A 14660-nucleotide genomic window follows, 5' to 3' on the forward strand; every position below is an offset into this window, starting at 1 on the left:
TCCAAGGTCCCTGAGCAGCTGCAGAAAAACCCAGCCAACAGCTTGGGTGGAGTACTGGACACATCTTATTGGGAGCGGGTAGCCAGCCATGTGAACAGCACCTTATGCTGTGGATTTAGGGTACCCCAGTGATCTACAGGTATGGGACAGCTAGACACTTCTTAAATCCATGTCTCCCAGAACCCCTTCCCCTTGAACGGGACTATCCAAAGGAAACTCCACAAAGCTAACCTTGTGGACTTTTCCAGCTTCCCTGGAGCTCTCCTTTGGAAGCTGGGGTGGTCTGGATCAGTCACTGTTAACTCTTTTGTGTAATTAGAAGTGGATGAGAAAACCATTCCCATCCACTGCAAATCTTTAAGACACCCTCTGCAGAATAGCCAATAGCCTGGTGCTTTGGGCACTTGCCTGAGATGTGGGAGTCCCAGGATTAAATCCCTCTTGTCCCTGATTTAGAGCAGGGACTTGAACCTGTCTCTACCACATCCCAGGTGAGTGCCCTAAGCACCAGGCTATTGACTATTCTGGGGTGGGTCTCTCTCTCTCCTTGAGCAGAAACCCTATCCTGGACCTGAGAAATTTTTCCTGATGAAAGCTTAGTAAAAACTTCATACATTCTTGCAAAATGTTTCAGTTTAGACAGATCGGCATTTTCTAATTAATAACATTTTGTCAACAAATTCCCAACCGGCTCTAGTGATAACGTGGTAAACCATGGGTCATACCATCTTATAACACTTTTTTTAAAAAAAGGTCTTTTAACAGACTGAATACTGTAGATCCTGGCACTGATAGCATTTGTGTTTAACTCTCTTGCCTTATCTACCAAGCCAAAACCTTAGTCATATTGAGAGAGTGACTCTACAGAACTATGTAATTTTTACCAGTAAAATGAAACCAATAGAACTAATAACTCTTGCAAGAACACATAATCAGCTAGCTGTTAAAGTTTAATTTATTCTGTCTCTATAGTTTAAATAATCAATTACATTAGGCTACAACTTGGAGAAATACAGAGTAAATAATATGCTCTGTTTGACCTCTTTTACTGGCAAAGGTAAAGTGCTAAGGCAGTGTTTGTCATGCTGAACTCCCCATGCTTTTGCACCCACGATAGGCAGATATGTATTAGTTCAATAATTTTAATGCATAATTTACTGATCTGAATAGTTACAGATATTATAAATGAGCAGATTTGGCATTCCATTTAATGGTATGCATAAGTGATTAATCAACTCACTAGTGAGATTAGCAATAGAGTGAATACATTTTCCTTGGCATTTTAGCAAAAGGTTGGTCGAGATGGGAGAAACGATGGTCTATGAGTTTAGTGGACAGGGGACTGGACTGGGACTCAGGAGGCCAGGATTTAGTTCCCATTTTAACCACAGACTTCCTATGTGACTGTGGACAAATCACTTCATCTACTCCATGCCTCACTTCCTCATCTGTGAAATGGAGATGATATTTTCCCACATCAAAGAGGTGATGGGAGGATAAAATACATCCGTGATTGTAAGGCACTCAGACAGCACGGTGATGAGGGCTGTGTAGAAGGCTCTGTATTGTGAGGAGATTATCAAAGCAATAATTTAAGTGCTCTTTCACTTCGCCCAGTCTCTTAATTCATACATTTCCAACCAAAATAGCAAACAAAAGGAATAGCAAAAATGACAAGATATTTCTCAATCTTAACTGTCATCTAAAGACGCTGAAGACTGAGAGCTAATGTACTATATATCCCTGGTTATAAAAAGCTCAAATCATTCTAAATCCAATCCCCTGATTTTCTAGTTACTTGTGTCTCCAGCGTGAGCACAGCTGAACTGATGTAATTTCTTTTCTTGTACATGGAACTCAATCTCATTTTTAATATGATTGCAACTATATGTTGAAGGGTTCCAGGATAAGTACATCTTGCAACATCTTCAGTTTATTTGTGTCTAAAGAAGCAGACCTCTTTCGCTAATCATGTTCACTGGGAGAAGAAATATAAAGGGCATAAAATGAGGTCATTATATTGATGTTCCAAGCTAACATTTACAGCAACACATTTTCAGTTCCACCTATTAGTTCTGCAGGGAGCACTTCAATGCTGAGGTTCATTTTTATGTGAGGCTAACAGCTTTTAAAAGCACATGGTTATAATCGGGTTTGAAAAATCTGTGGATTTGAAACCTCTTTGGGAGAAATAAACTTGTACAGAATTATCTTCTGGTTTCAAGAGCTTGTCTATTTTTTTTAAATTTATTTTTGGAAGGTACAATTTTGTTTTGAATACCTGTATTTGATTTTTAAAACAAATGTATAACTGTGTCTCAAGCAGGATGGCCAATTGCATGCAAACATATAGATGTTGGGAACACAACAGTCACTTGAAGAAAATTCAGTAAGTAAGCATCAGAACAAGTAGAGGAGTGTAAGAAGTCAAAACTGTCAATGTAAAAACCCACTTTGTCCCTCTAATATCCTGGGACCAACCACAACATTGCATAAATAATATAAAACTTGGTTAGTTTAGAAGGTTCAATGGCCAGAACAAACCTTTTTAAAATAGAAGTTATGGAAAACTTTAGGAAGAACTGTATATGATTGGTTCAATTTTGTTTTTAAGTAATGTATTAGTGGAGAATTCATCTATGCGAACCATTAATCAAACAATTAATTAAATGGAGGTTGAAGGCAAATCCATCTGATGTTCTTGCTAGTTCACTATTCCAGCATATTACTGATGGATATCTGAGCTTTCCAGCATCACAATAAAGAAATAGCAATGTACTCATTGGCATGATGATAGATGAAATAAAGGCAAAGAAAAGTGACCCTCTGCATCTGTCCAGAAAAGCTCAGCCAAGTAAAAATTGCAATAAATCTTTTCAGACAGTGTTATGTCCCTCCCCAGAGTTTCATCTCCAAGTTATTCACCTTCACTACATGCTTTTTGTTTCATAATAGAAAACTGAAATGTCACAAATGCTGGATTTTCATATTATTAGCAAAAGAGGCAGAAAGATTTAAACTTGGACTGTCTCCTTTCATCAGTCTTTGAGCAGAAAGAGGGAATTTGGCCTAAATGTTTTGAGGACTCATCCAAAGCCCACCACAGTCAGTGGAAATTGTTCCATCAAGTCTTGTTCTGACTGAGGTTTTATGGTGAAATTACCACTCAGAGCTTTGATTTTTGCAGGATTTATGTGAAAATCTTCTTTGTTGTTGATCCATTAAATTTCACCTTGTCATATGAAATCACATATACTTTGCATGAGTTCATTATAAAAAAGACTCTCTCAAGTGCATTCAAAACCAGTTCTAGCTTACTTCAAAAAGTTTGTGAACCTTGTGAGGGACTTGCTCTGGGTTTGTAACTCTGAAATCAGGTGAGTTTTACTTAGGTTAGGGTGTCACTGTGAATGTTTGGCGTAGCTCTACTTCATCTGAAAACTTGGTTATGAGGGATTTCACACTGGAAAATCTTACACAAATCTATTTGCATTTATACCAGTGCAAATCAACTCTATTTCTCTGCATTTAGGATTTTAAACAGGAAAGCACACAAAGCTGTTCTAATACCACTGGGCTCTAGTTCTATCTTCATTCAGCTTTATTACAGAAAATAGTTGCATATACACAAAAATGTTTAAATGCTCATGCCGAGTCTGTTTTATTTCTGCTACAGTATGATTTTAAATAATGCTTAAAAATGCCATTCTCCCAGCCTACAAACAAGAAAGAAGCAGGTGGCTCTAGTAAGAGGGAAGAAGAATAAGCAAGAGTATGAATGGAATAAAAAATCTGCCAAAAAATACTTATATCCTGCACACTGATTTCCAAATTGGTACAGATATTTCATATCTGTTTCAAGGATTAAAACAGCAGACTGAGGTTTCATGGTTCAGTTTTGGACGCTCTCTATCCTGATTGCCGAAAGGGTTTTTGTATCAAATTCAGATGTTTTCAACTGTTAGGTAAAGCTGTGTTGTATTATTCATCATCTCAATCACAAAATGTATTTGCAGGACTGTTATAAACAGATAGCTAAGGGTTAATGTTCTTTTACCTGGAAAGGAGTAACCTGAAACACCTGACCAGAGGACCAATCAGGAAACAAGACTTATTCAAATCTGGGTGGAGGGAAGTTTGTGTGTGAGTCATTTGTTCTGGTCTTCTGCCTGTACTCTCTTGGCTATGGGAAGGATTTTTCTGTCTTCTGTTTTCAAGTTGTGAGTACAAAGATCATAAAACAATAGGGGTTATTGTTTTTTTTTCTTTTGTATTTACATGTGTGTAGTTGCTGGAGTGTTTTGAATTGTGTTCTTTTGAATAAGGCTGTTTATTCATATTTCTTTTAAGCAATTGACCCTGTATTTGTTACCTTAATACAGAGAGACCATTTTTATGTATTTTTCTTTCTTTTTACATAAAGCTTTCTTTTTAAGACCTGTTGGAGTTTTTCTTTAGTGGGGAACTCCAGGGAATTGAGTCTGTAGCTCACCAGGGAATTGGTGGGAGGAAGAAGTCAGGGGGAAATCTGTGTGTGTTAGATTTACTAGCATGACTTTGCATTCCCTCTGGGTGAAGAGGGAAGTGCTTGTGTTTCCAGGACTGGAAATAGGAGAGGGTGGAGTCCCTCTGTTTAGATTCACGGAGCTTGCTTCTGAGTATCTCTCCAGGAACCCAGGGAGGGAACACCTGGAGGGGGGAAGGGAAATGGTTTATTCCCCTTTGTTGTGAGACTCAAGGAATTTGGGTCTTGGGGTCCCCAGGGAAGGTTTTTGGGGGGACCAGAGTGCCCCAAAACACTCTAATTTTTTGGGTGGTGGTAGCTTTACCAGGTCCAAGCTGGTAACTAAGCTTGGAGGTTTTCATGCTAACACCCATATTTTGGACGCTAAGGTCCAAATCTGGGAATATGTTATGACAAGGACAGCTACCTTACATGGAGGACAAACTAGGAATAATTGCTAAAGTAACAAATCTATATGTAAAGAGACAGTGTTAACTACAACATTGGCTTCCAACAGTATTATAATAATACAATGTTGTGTATATACATCACTTAATCTTTTAAAAATTCTCTTCTTCATCTAACGGAAGTAAGTCTTGCCTCTCAGCTTGGTGACTAAAACTAATTCAGCATGAAAACTAAATAGCTTTTGATGGATGCAGTTCTCTTTACAGTTAGCCTTAGCAGCCAGCTATCATGTTGGCTTACAGATATTCCTGCCTTATTACATACAAGAGTTACTTGTTATGTACAAGCGCTTTGTCCTGTTTTGTACAGTAACTGTCAGGAAACTGACCACTTCAAGGATCCAAGTCCAGGCTGAGCAGCTAAAAATTGACAGCAGGTTAAATGAATGCTTACACATTTCAGGGCCATCCTGAGGTCTCTTATACAATAAGGGTACCACCTTGACCCTCCATGAGCTTCCCAATGAGGACTGTCCTTTTCACCCTCAGAGTCAGATCCTTGTGAAGTATGAGTCTAGACACAACTCTAAGTGCACAGATAGCTCAGCTGCACTGCCTCCGATGCAGACAACTATTGACCCAGAATGATGACTGGGATCCATACTTCTGCTCACCTCACCTGTCTCAGAGGTGAGTACCAGACTGTGGCAGAATATTGAGGGTGGGAAGGAACACAAAAATTGGACCGTAAGTGTGGCATAAAGAGTGTGAGGAGAAGCTAAGTGAGTGACAGCTAGGGAAGGGGAGGACAGGGGAGCAGAGGAAAAAAAGGTAAAAGAAAAAAAATCCCTAAAGCATAGAAAACGCAAGAGTAAGGAATGAGAATCCTTTTCCTTCCCCTCTCTTTACTTTATGCACATCTTTCTGACCTCACGCTGAAACCGTAACCTACAAACTCCTCCTCTCCCAAGACAAATGTCCCAGTTTTTCATCTTAAAAATGTAATTACCCTTTACGCTTTTTATTTTTAAATATAAACACTCTCTCAGGCTATTAAACTATGGTAAACACTTTCACCAATTCAAACAGTTCAAATGTTCAGCGTGATTTTTTTGATGTTTGTGTATGAATTCATCTAGAAGACATTTGTACTTAGGGCTTTTTGACAGTATATGTTCTATTGATATCTCAAATCCTGATAACATTTGCCTCTGAAGGACTCAAGAATTTCTTCATCAGTGGTGGTTTTTGCTATGTTCTGCAATGGGCACAGTTAAAAATACCGACCCAAACCATTTACTACCATGCAAGTGTGCAGGTATTTCTGCAGCCTATTCTTTTAAATTAAATAAAGATTTTTCTAGTAGTGATGAACATGTGGTTTGTAACTCATAGGAACTGCCATACAGGATTGGACCTGAGTGTTCTGTGACCAACACTGTTCAGCACCAGGAGCTTTAGAGGAAGGTGTAAAAACCCTGCAGTAGACAGATGTGGGATAATTTGTCCCGCCATTAGGTCCTGATCTCTATTAGAGATTAATTTAAACCCTGAATCATCAGAGTTAATATTCCTTCAAAAATCTGTGACAATTCATTATGATAATCCTCGCTATATAAATGCCCACTGCCATGTTAAAACTTGCTAAATTCTTGGTCTCCACAGCATTCCGTAAGCAATAAGTTCCACAGTCTAGGTATGTTGTGTGTGAAAAAGTATAACCTTTTATCAGTTTTCAATTTACCATCTTTTAATTTCATTGATTGTCTCCTTGTTCTTGTGTTTATAAAAAAGAGAACAGAACAGAAGCTCTTACCTTATAATATTATATAAACTGGTATAAAGATGGTAGAAGCTTCTGTTTTCTTTTTAAAAAAATATATATATACACATACACTTTTGATCATGTCCCCTCTTATTCATATGAGAGTTTTTCCATGCCCTTAATGATTCTTATTGCCTTTCTCTGAATGAACCATCTCTAATTTTACAGCATCTTTTTTGAGATGGGGACCATGCGTCCCAACTGCAAAGGATTTATGAGCAACACGATCATACCATAATGCACAGGGACTGCTTGAAGATTTTTTTTGGGGGGGAAGGGGTTAACAAGCTGGCTCTTCATAACTGTGCTCCTCCCTACGTGTCCACTCTTGTCTCTTATCTTTTTATCCTTTCCTCCTGACCAATGCTGCCAGCCTTGACTCCTTGTTGCTCTTATCTTTATGCTCTTTATCTTTCTTTCTTCCACAATGGTTGTTTGCAGGGAACCTCCTCCCTGAATGATCCATAAGGATTCTTTTCCATCTTCCAATTCCTCCTCCTCCAGATACACTGCTACCTTAATGCCTACAAGAAAATATGAAATTAACAGTTCTAGGCAGACGATATTTAAAGAAAATAGAGTATTTTTGTCCCTCTCCTCCATCCTTCATTAGATCCTGCTCTCCCCTCTGATTGTGAATTCTTATGAGGCTTATGATGTGTTTAGACAGGGCCTAGCTGATTGTCAGGGCTTCCACACCACAATCAATGCATAATTCTTCAAATAATTCATTTAAGATGTCCGTGCTCTCAGTCTCTTACTGCCGAAGGAGAGCCCAGCTTTTTGTGCTGGGGTCAGTACATACTTGCCTATATTTAGAAGAGCTTTCCCAAGGACAATTGCCCAAATAAACTGTGGTTCTGAGATGGCTGCTACATCCCCAGCCACTGGAGAATTGTTGGAATTCTGTTGAGATTTAGGGCTTGTATAATACCTTACAAATTAACTACTTTGTTGTTGTTACTCCTCTCAAAAGTAGATGGTGGTATCAGATGCAGAAACTGAGGCACAGAGAAGTGAAAGCCAAATTTGAGTGTATAAAGTTAGGTACCTAAATCCATATTTAGGCATCTAACTATACGAGGCTTGATTTTATTTTTCACTGAGGCTGAGCACCTGCAACTTCTCTTGAAGTAAATTAGAGTTGTGGGTCCTTTGCACCACTGGACTTAAGTGTGTAAAGTTTGAAACCTTGCCTTGTGGGACTTGATAAAGACTGCAAAAGGAGTCTGTGTCAGCCTAGGGTTCCACTTCTTTTACAGCAAGATGCTAGGGCAGCAATGCTTGTGTTCTATTAGCACTCTACAGTGCAAGTTAAGGTGTGACTGTAGCTAGCACAGGTAACAGTGGCAGTGCAGACGTGGAGGCATAAGCTTCAGATAGGGCTAACAACCAGAATCAAGCCCCCAATGAGCCTGGATCCATACTCTGGTTACTAGCCTATGACACTCTATCTACACTGCTGCTATTGTGTAATAAATGGAAACAGAACAGGTTACACATATAAAATGCTATCCTAGGTCTACACTTATCAAGGTTCAATAAAGATGATTTTCTCCCAAGGATTCAGTCTTTCTCATAGAGCTACTGGTTTTCGGTCAACACCAGGATCTAATAGTCATGAATGTCTCACACCATTCAAGGGGTTCCCTCAGTGAATGGATATTCTTTTTTGTCTTCTACTTCTGTCTCCAAAGTTCATTATCTTTGCCCCTATCCAGGATAACCACCGGTGGTTCAATGTTTGGTATCTTCCTATCCTGTTTACTGCATATGCAGATCTGGCTTACAATGCATAATTTATGTCTGCCTTAACACAGACTTTTTAGGGACATGCTTCTAGTACATGTACGTAACTCTTTACATGACAGCAATAAATACATCTTGCGAGGATTATGAGAATCTGTATGACACAGGCTTTTATTAGATACTTTGCATGATATTCTTTATGGATACATCCTAGGAAAGTAATGTGTTAGCGGCAGTGAGCTTGTCAGGCATGATAGGAGTTGCTGACATAGAATAGTGAACCTTTTGCCAGCTGCATCAATGGGTCTCTGTGTCACAACACTCCTTTATCTGTGTAAGTTGGCATGGGGCTTCCCAAAAGTCAAGGGGCACGTAAATTCCCAGGCTCTCAAAGGAGAGCCTCAAGTGGCTGTGAAAGGACTTGTGATCTTTAGGAAAAATTAGTGACAAGCTTTCAGTCCTACCTAGTGACTGGTTTGCACTAGCTAACTTTTCAGTAAGATCTCTGCAAAGAAAAGGGCTAGACGCATTAAAAAAGGTGCGTTTCCCCGTTGGCTTTCTCTGTTTCTCCAATTTATGCGAGGCCCGGACTACAGATTTTTGCAGGCCCCCAAAGGCCGCCGGTGAGAGCAAGGCGTTGAGCCTGCCAACATCAAAGCCGTGGGTACCTCTAATGCGGCAGCTGCCATAACAAGATTAGACTGCACCTGTCGGCCAGCTTCAGTCCCTGCATGCAAACCTCTGGCCGCAAACCCCGTGCGGGAGGTGTGTGTGGGGGTCCATGGCCCCCCTCTCGGAAAACACCCAGCAACCTCTTCGCTCTGTCAGTCTCCATTCCCTCTGCTCCCCAACTTTCCTCCATCTCCCCCAATCGTCCCCCGGCCTCAGCCTCCCCCAGCTGGGCGCAGGGCTGCGGCTCCGCTTCCCGCTTGCTCCTGGGCAGCAGCCTCTGCCCCTGCGGGCGGGAGCCCGCCCATGCCTACAGCAGCGGCCCGCGGTGACAGGGCGCGTCTCATCGCTGGCCGCGGGGATTGGTCGGCGGCAGAGCCGGGCTGCCCGTGCACTGACCCAGCGCGCGGCTCCTCCTCCTCCTCCGTGCCGCGGCGCTGAGCTCGGAGCTGCGGCGGCGGGCAGAGGGGAGCGGGCGGCAGGCGGGATTACAACGAGGGCAGGCGGGCTGGCTGCGCGGCGCTGCCCCCTCCCCCTTTCCCTGCTGAGGCGGCGAGAGCTCCCCCCTCCTGCGGCCGCCAACGCCGCTGCTGCCAGCGGGGGCCAGGAGAGAGAGGAGTGGGGCAGAGCCGCCGGTCGCTGGCTCTATGCTGCCCGCCCCGGCGCTCGGAGCCCGCCCCGCGGGGATGCCGGTGCTGGGATTGCTGCTGGGATAACCCCCGCTGCCCTCCTCCGCCTGCTGCTGCTGCCCGCTCCGGACGGAGGATGCTGCCCGGGGCGCGGGGGACTCTGACCAGGGGACCAGCATTGGCGTCCTGTCCTCCGGCTCCGAGCGCTCGTGCTGCCCCTGGAGCAGCCGCCTCCCCCGGGGAGCGATGACTTCAAAGCACCAGGCGGACTGGATCCCGTACAGGTAGGGAAGGCGCCTCCCGCCCTGCAGGCTGGTCCTGGTTCCTCGCAGGGAGCAAGGGCAGCCCGGGCACCACGGAGTGTGGGGTGGGCGGCTCGCCCTCGGCGCCTGCAAAGTTTTTAGGGAGGGAGTAACGGGGGGCAGCGCGCTGGGTCGGTGTTTTGTTTTTGCTCCTGCTCCAGTTTAGGGCTGAGCGCGCCGCTCTGTATGGGGAAGGGCTCCTAGGGCGGAGGGATGGTGGTGGTCCTGAGCTGTGTTATTTATTTGGAGGCCAGGGAGCCCATTGTTCTGTTGGGGGAGTTCAACAGGCACCTCGCCTTTGCTATCCTGCTTTTCATGACTGGAACCTGAAGTCGGCTGGATCTCTCCTTTTTTTTTTTTTTTTTTTTTTTAAACAGGCCTGAAAGATATGGGGCACTGCAGGTTTCCTATAGGAAGCCTGGATACTTTCCTGCTTTTGTCTCCCAGGTAAAAGTGGGGGCACATCACCAAATTATTGCCTTGTGTTCTTCCTGCTCCCCAGTCCTCTCAAATACAAATGGGCTCTAGGAGATGACTGTATGAAAGTGAGCTGAGATGTGCCATCTGAGTAAGAGTCCAAATTTGGGACCCAGTCCTGCTCCCACGGAAGTTAATGGTAGCTTTACCTCTGACTTCTGTAGGAGCATGTTTAGGCCCATTGCCTGTGATCAATGAACCTCTCTGGGTGCTATAGTATATTCTTGGCAGTTGTGAAACCTACTTTTACTTTGCAGCTGAAAAGCTTTGTAACAGTTACACACGTGCAGTGTTCAGAGGCACCTAGGCTGTTTAGAGCAGTAGCAAAAGCAGCAGATAAGCTTTTAGGGGTATCTTGGTGTTAATGCAAAATCAGTTCATAGAGTTAAGGTTTATTCATAGATTATTCGGGTTGGAAGGGACCTCAGAAGATCATCTAGTCCAACCCCCTGCTCAAAGCAGGACCAATCCCCAAATGGCCCCCTGAAGGATTGAACTCACAACCCTGAATTTAGCAGGCCAATGCTCAAACCACGGTTCCAAGAACCATTCCTGTTCTATTTTTTTTGTAGAATGAACTGCACCACCAGTCATGTGTTGCACTTGGGACTCATGTCTATTTGTAATTTCTTGCTGGATGAGGTGACTCTGTTGAATAAAAGGGGCAGTCACTGGGGAAAGGAAAGGAGTTTGGAGGGTGTTGCTCAAACAGATTAGGCACCTGGTTGAGCATCTGTAGACTGAATCCCCAGCTGGTTTGTATTGTGGGCATTGGTGGGTGACTTCTTTGTGGAAGAACAAAGTAACCTTTTGTATATGATGCCTCAAATAATTGTTTTCCTCTTGCCCATTCTGATATAGAATAGACACATTATGGGCCATATAGAAGCCTGGCAGTCAGTATTAGCTGCCCTCTCTGCTGCAGCTGCCACAGCGGAGAAGCTGTGATTGCCATGGCAGCGCCAGCTATCGCTCTCTGTCATTGGTTCCTTGGTTGCCATAAGCTACCCAAGTCTCTGTCTGCTGGCTCTCTTTCTGGAGAGGAGTGTGCGTCAAAAGTGTGGTGAGCAGCACCTGTCACCCTAGAATGGATCCCCTTATCCCTGTTCGGGTGGAGAGGAGGAAGAGCTACAAGATAGCCTGCAGATTGCAATCAGGGCTTGTGGGGCAGCTTCACGTTAGGGGCTCTGATTCATGGCTAAACTGGCACTGTGGCTGAAGTCATTAAGAGTTTGGGTGCACAAGGGATACAGGATAAAAGTTTCAGAGGATTGGTGTAGACAAGCGGGAACTAGGGGGTGGGCTTTAGTCCCTCCCCAGTGATAATTGCATTAATAAATAAAGGAAACTGTGGGACAGAAGTTAATTTATCTCACTTTATTAAAAATGGGCAAATTTAGTTATGATACAAAACTACTTACGAAAGTGATATTTAGCTGCTTTATTATTTTTAACAAAAACAACAAGGAGTCCGGTGGTAGCTTAAAGACTAACAGATTTATTTGGGCATAAGCATTTGAAGAAGTGGGGTTTTTACTCATGAAAGCTTATGCCCAAATAAATCTGTTAGTCTTTAAGGTGCCACCGGATTTGTTGTTTTTGTGGATACAGACTAACACGGCTATCCCTCTGATTATTTTTAACTTTACTCACTTCCAAAAAAAAAAAATGTTGCTTTTGCCCTTGCAATGGCTGCATTACAGATTGCTGATGTTGCATCTACAGGTTTATATTGTTACCCTTACGTATTTGCCAGGTTTAGCTTTTGAATGTTTTATTTGGTTTTATATTGTCTGTTTCTTGAGGTTTCCAGTTGCTTGTACAGTGTTCTGAACACCTTCTATTATTACTTATTTTTAAGAGTTTAATTTGATTATCAGATGTCATTTAAAAATGTTCTGTGTTTTAAATTGAAGGGTTGCAAAAAGAAGGTGTCTGAGAATTTTATTTAATATATGGCTTCATGTTGTTAAATCATATTTCAGGGCTTTAGTTACTGTACAGTGAGTAGTTATTGGGGTTATAGATGGAGACGTTTCAGTTTGAATAGGTATATTCAGAACATTGGTAGCACAACAAAACTATCTTATCCGTGTTCCACCAGATTCTGTGTAAATAAAACAATTCTTTATATGCAAATAATGTACTCAACAATTTTAGGAGGAAATCATAATTTTTTAAAAAGTTCTTTACAAAGACATTTTAAAAACTAGTACAACTGTTCACAAAGTGTAGTAGGGAAACTGCTTTGCCCCAATAGATGTTAACCTTTTTATATGAATTACAGCTATCCTAGTGGCTAGACATCATAGTAACAGATGCACTATAATTACAGAAGATGAATAAATCAGTCCCTAACATGGAATAAAAATAAGGTGGTTAATGATGCAAATGAAAACTCTTTCTTTTGGGAGATCCGTATAGATTATAGTCCTAATGAACGTAAGTATTTCAGAGATTCAGGAGTTTATAAAGAATTACACAGAATGTAAGAATACTGTCATTGGCTCCTGGACTGTGCCTTCAGGGTGTATATCAGAGCAGAGACAGAGCACAAAAGAAGATATACTGCCACCAAAGCCACTAACTAAGCCTATTATGTCATTTGGAGCCATGTAGTAAAGAACAGTGTTCCACCAAATCAGTTGTTCCATGACTCTTCCCTGTTGCAGCCTGGTCGTTGGCCTTTTCTCGCACAGTAGATGGGCCATGCTAAAACTTTGCAGAAGAGCTGATGATGGCAATAGAGAGGGAAACAAAGCACGATGTGTTGCTATATTTTCCTTCCATGCTACTGTTTTGGTCTCTTCTGTACTGCACAATTCATAGAAACACACTACCCTTGGTGGTAGTTCTTCGTATTTGCCTCTTGTGGATATTTATCACAATCTGTTTGGTTTTATTTTTAATGCATGTTTTCTTTACTGTTACAACTAGCAACTGCTAAAAAAAAAAGTAATCAAATTCCTTCTGCTGTGAAGTAAATGTTTTTGTTTAGATTTATGGTAATATTAATTCTGTCCTATGAAACTCAAGCTTTTTATTTTTCAGAGAAAGGGCTGGATTCTGAGTGGTGGTAAGCACCAGCAAATCCCATTAAACTCTGCTGTATTCAGCATCCCAGAAGATCCAGGCCAAAATATGTTTATCCAGCAAACTTGAATCTCTAAAATCTGTTTTATTTCGGTAACTGAATTATGTATGAAAAAGTGTTAGTAAATTTGGGCCAAACTTGCTCTTTTCAGAGATTTACACATACACAGTAAGAGAGAACCCTAAAAATTGTGCACATCTTAGACTATGTTCAGTTCTGTCAGAGGGAAAGATTTACATTGGCTGATCTGCTTGGAGGTATGATTTCTTACCTCCTCCTCTTATATGATGTCGTGATTTCAGTGGTTGTTAGCTTTTAAAGCTGAAAGGTCTGTTGCATACCTACTGTTGGCTGTCACATCCCACTCATTCAATACAATGGGGAAAGAGCTTGGGGAAAAAGCACAGGAACTGCTGGCATGCTGCAGTCCATAAAGACTTGTGTAACATGGCCTGAACTTCTTTGACCTACATGCAGCATGGTACAAAAGCTGTAAGACCACTGTGGAATGACAAAAGAAATTTTAACTTTAGGGTGGGCTCTAAAACAATGATATAAATCATTCATTTATATTGCTCATCCTTGCCATCTGATTTATGCCAGTATGTAGATGCATATCTGAATTTATTCAAGCTTAGAGTCACTTTTTAATAAAATGTCAGACTGCTCATCTGAGAATAATGGATACACTTTTCCTTTAAAATGGAAAGAGACAGGAAGACTACTAAGCAATCCATGAGTGTCCGAAGCTTATAATAGATTTTAGGGCAATTGAGATATTTAAATTTTTTTGATCAGATTAACTAAAAATATGAGAGAATCCTTCCAGGATCAATGCTAGTTTTTGCTTCCCCGAAATGGATGAAAATTCATATTATTTGTTGGGTAGAATTTATAATATTTAACATTTTGCCCCAAATACTTTTTCTGTTCTATTCTATTCTCTCTTTTGTAGCATTAACACTGATAAGCTGTGGCACTGGAGACCTGCAGTATCACGAATG

General features: G+C 41.8%; 1 protein-coding gene across 5 annotated transcripts in view; it reads left to right on the forward strand.

The window, feature by feature from the left end:
* TUB (TUB bipartite transcription factor) overlaps positions 1 to 14660 on the forward strand; it is a 278494-nt gene that overhangs the window by 163866 nt on the left and 99968 nt on the right. Inside the window, exon 1 of one of the 5 annotated variants that reach the window (XM_050954557.1) lies at positions 9790 to 10067. The exons of the other annotated variants lie outside the window; for them this stretch is intronic. Within the exon in view, the coding sequence (XP_050810514.1) occupies positions 10030 to 10067 (38 nt within the window). The 5' untranslated portion in view covers positions 9790 to 10029. Of the gene's footprint in view, positions 1 to 9789; positions 10068 to 14660 lie in introns of those variants that run through there. 5 annotated transcript variants of the gene reach the window in all.

Source organism: Gopherus flavomarginatus, chromosome 5 (assembly GCF_025201925.1).
Source record: "Gopherus flavomarginatus isolate rGopFla2 chromosome 5, rGopFla2.mat.asm, whole genome shotgun sequence".
NCBI lineage: Eukaryota > Metazoa > Chordata > Testudines > Testudinidae > Gopherus > Gopherus flavomarginatus.